Source organism: Echeneis naucrates, chromosome 4 (genome assembly GCF_900963305.1).
Source record: "Echeneis naucrates chromosome 4, fEcheNa1.1, whole genome shotgun sequence".
Classification (NCBI taxonomy): Eukaryota; Metazoa; Chordata; class Actinopteri; order Carangiformes; family Echeneidae; genus Echeneis; species Echeneis naucrates.
In genome coordinates this window covers 24,390,273-24,393,109 of record NC_042514.1, presented here as the reverse complement: position 1 = coordinate 24,393,109, position 2,837 = coordinate 24,390,273, and the positions used below count along the sequence as shown (strand labels likewise).

General features: G+C 44.8%; 1 protein-coding gene across 1 annotated transcript; it reads left to right on the top strand.

Moving 5' to 3' along the window:
* Positions 1–515: 515 nt before the first annotated feature.
* On the top strand, positions 516–1,925 carry b3galt2 (UDP-Gal:betaGlcNAc beta 1,3-galactosyltransferase, polypeptide 2). Its single transcript, XM_029500718.1, has one exon. The coding sequence runs from the start codon at positions 516–518 to the stop codon at positions 1,836–1,838; it is 1,323 nt and encodes a 440-aa protein (XP_029356578.1). The 3' UTR covers positions 1,839–1,925.
* Positions 1,926–2,837: the final 912 nt, after the last annotated feature.

The window sequence follows — 2,837 nt, the reverse complement described above, 5'->3', positions numbered from 1 at the left end:
TTCCAAAAAAAGACTTTGGCTGTTATTTGTATCTGGAGGAAATGAATTCAGAATTGTATTGAATGTTTCAATCAACATTTGACATATGGCTCAATGGCAGGAATTGATTTTGGACCCCTGCCAAGATTGGTTTTCATCTTATTTTTTCTCTTTTCAGATTAAATAGAGAAAACACAAAGGAGGTGACCCCTATCATATCCTGAAGGAGAGGAGACATAGTGAATGACCCCATGTTTATCTACAAATTCATATGCCAAAGAAAGAGCCAGGGAGAAGCCTTGATGGCCAAGGAATCATCACTCTCTACGCTCCACCAGGAGCCCTTTTAAACCTGCTCCAAGCTGCACTGGTGGGCTCAGTTTTCTCCAATTCCTACATCAGGAGGCTCACTTCATACTGCCTGCCAGGTCAGATAACTCTCCAATTGTTTGCAACCACATGTTTGAGGTGACTGTATGTGACCGCCGCCGCCCACTCTTGAGCAGCAGCAGCCTCCAACAACTTCAGTCTGCACCATGCAGTGGAGACGGCGGCACTGCTGTCCCATCAAGATGACCTGGACCGTGAAGCGCTCGCTCTTTCGGACTCACGTGGCAGGCCTGCTCTCACTGGCTCTGCTCTTCACCCTCTTCTTATTTTTCAGCAACCAGGACTGGCTGCCAGGACGCAGTGGGCCCCGTGAAAATCCACTGATCTACACCATTAGGGGCTTCCACAGCCCCAAGGGAGAAACCAACCAGAGCAACTCCCTAAGGAGCCTTTGGAAGGAGACTGGGTATGTAGCAGCAAAGCCTCTGGTCAACCTCAGCTCCCAGCAGGCAGATGGGGCGCCAGGAGAGGCAGGAGGAGGAGGGGGAGGAGGAGCCAGGATTGGTGTAATGGGGCTTGAGGACTCCATGAGCACTAACAACAGTTTACAGAAGGAGATGGGTGTGGGTGGGAAACTCAGCGCTCAGCCCTACCACTATATCCTGAACGAGCCCTTTAAGTGTAAGGAGACTACACCCTTCCTAATACTTCTCATTGCTGCAGAACTTGGCCAGGCCGACGCCCGCAATGCCATCCGCCAAACCTGGGGGAATGAGAGCAATGCAATGGGCCTGGGGTTTGTCCGTCTTTTCCTGCTTGGCACAGGGAAAAGCTCTGACACCTTCCTTCAGAGCATCATAGAAGAAGAGAGCCGTGTTTACCATGACATCATCCAACAGGACTATCAGGACACATACTACAACCTAACCATCAAAACTCTGATGGGCCTGAACTGGGTGGCCACCTATTGCCCACATGCCTCCTATGTGATGAAGACAGACAGCGACATGTTTGTCAATACCGAGTATCTCGTTCAAAAGCTGCTGAAGCCTGAGCTACCTCCAAAACAGAGGTACTTCACTGGCTACCTGATGAGGGGCTATGCACCAAACCGAAACAAAGACAGCAAGTGGTACATGCCTCCAGAGCTGTACCCAAGTGAGCGCTACCCGATTTTCTGCTCAGGCACAGGGTATGTGTTCTCAGGGGATATGGCTGAGCTGATCTACCAGGCCTCCCTCAGCATACGCAGGCTGCACTTGGAAGATGTTTACGTGGGGATCTGCTTGTCAAAGCTGCGGATCGACCCAGCACCCCCTCCTAACGAATTCCTCTTCAACCATTGGCGGGTATCTTACTCCAGTTGTAAGTACAGCCACCTGATCACGTCCCATCAGTTCCACCCCAATGAACTCATCAAGTACTGGAACCACTTGCAGAGCAACAAGCACAACGCCTGCATCAACATGGCCAAGGAGAAGAACGGCAGGTACAGACACCGAAAGTTTCATGGAGAGAGGCCTCCGTGATATGTCCTGTGACTACCACCTGCTTAAAAAAAAAAGAAAAAAAAAGAAAATGGGAGATCAGTGCAGTGAAATTACAATCGGCAGAGGGCATGTTGAACTCAGCACTATACAATATATGGGAAAAAGCACATTGTTTTTGGAATTGTGTACAGTTGATGATCCAAAGTATTTTTTTAATTTGAGAAAAATTGTCCCTTGCGACCCGGCCCCGGAGAAACGGATGAGGTTGGATGGATATTAACTATTGCCAACCTAGTAAGCTTTCTAAAGGGAGGACATATGTGCACAGTGGAGTATCCACAAGTGCAACTTGAGAGTGGTAATAATGATAATTCAGGTGCCAACAGACAGGTGGTAATTCATGCTACACTTAATGTGAGGGTTCTCCTCTCTGAAGGGCACTACAGTATGTTGAACTTATCTTATAATAGAAAAACTAAAATTGCGACACAATAGTGTTTACACAGACAAAGGGAAATGTATTTGTATTATGTCAAAAGTTACACTACCTAAAAATTTATGAAAGTATCTTTGACCTTGACCAGTTATGCTGCCCTTTTTCTCAGTGTTTACTTTACATATACAGGATATCAAAGAACACAACTCTACTTGAGTAGGCTTATCTGTCATATACTTTATTTTATTTAGAAAAATCAACATGAAATCACTCAGAATCATGTCAGAGTTGACTGAGATTGTATTTTTTAAAGCTTTACATTGAGTATAACTGCACTTGAAGAAATGTGCAATTGAAATAACAATTAAATGTATTGAATTCAGCTTGTGTGTAATTGTATTTGTATTTTTTCTGGGATTCATTACTCAGATTGGAGCAGATCTGAGTACATTGTAAATTTATATACACACTGTTGACAGCAAGGAAAGAGTTTATGACGATTTAAACAATTCTCAGTGATATATGTGATTATGCAAATTATCCATATATTTGTTGTCAAAGTTTGAGGGTTTTTTTTTATATAAATCAGTCACAAAGCATCA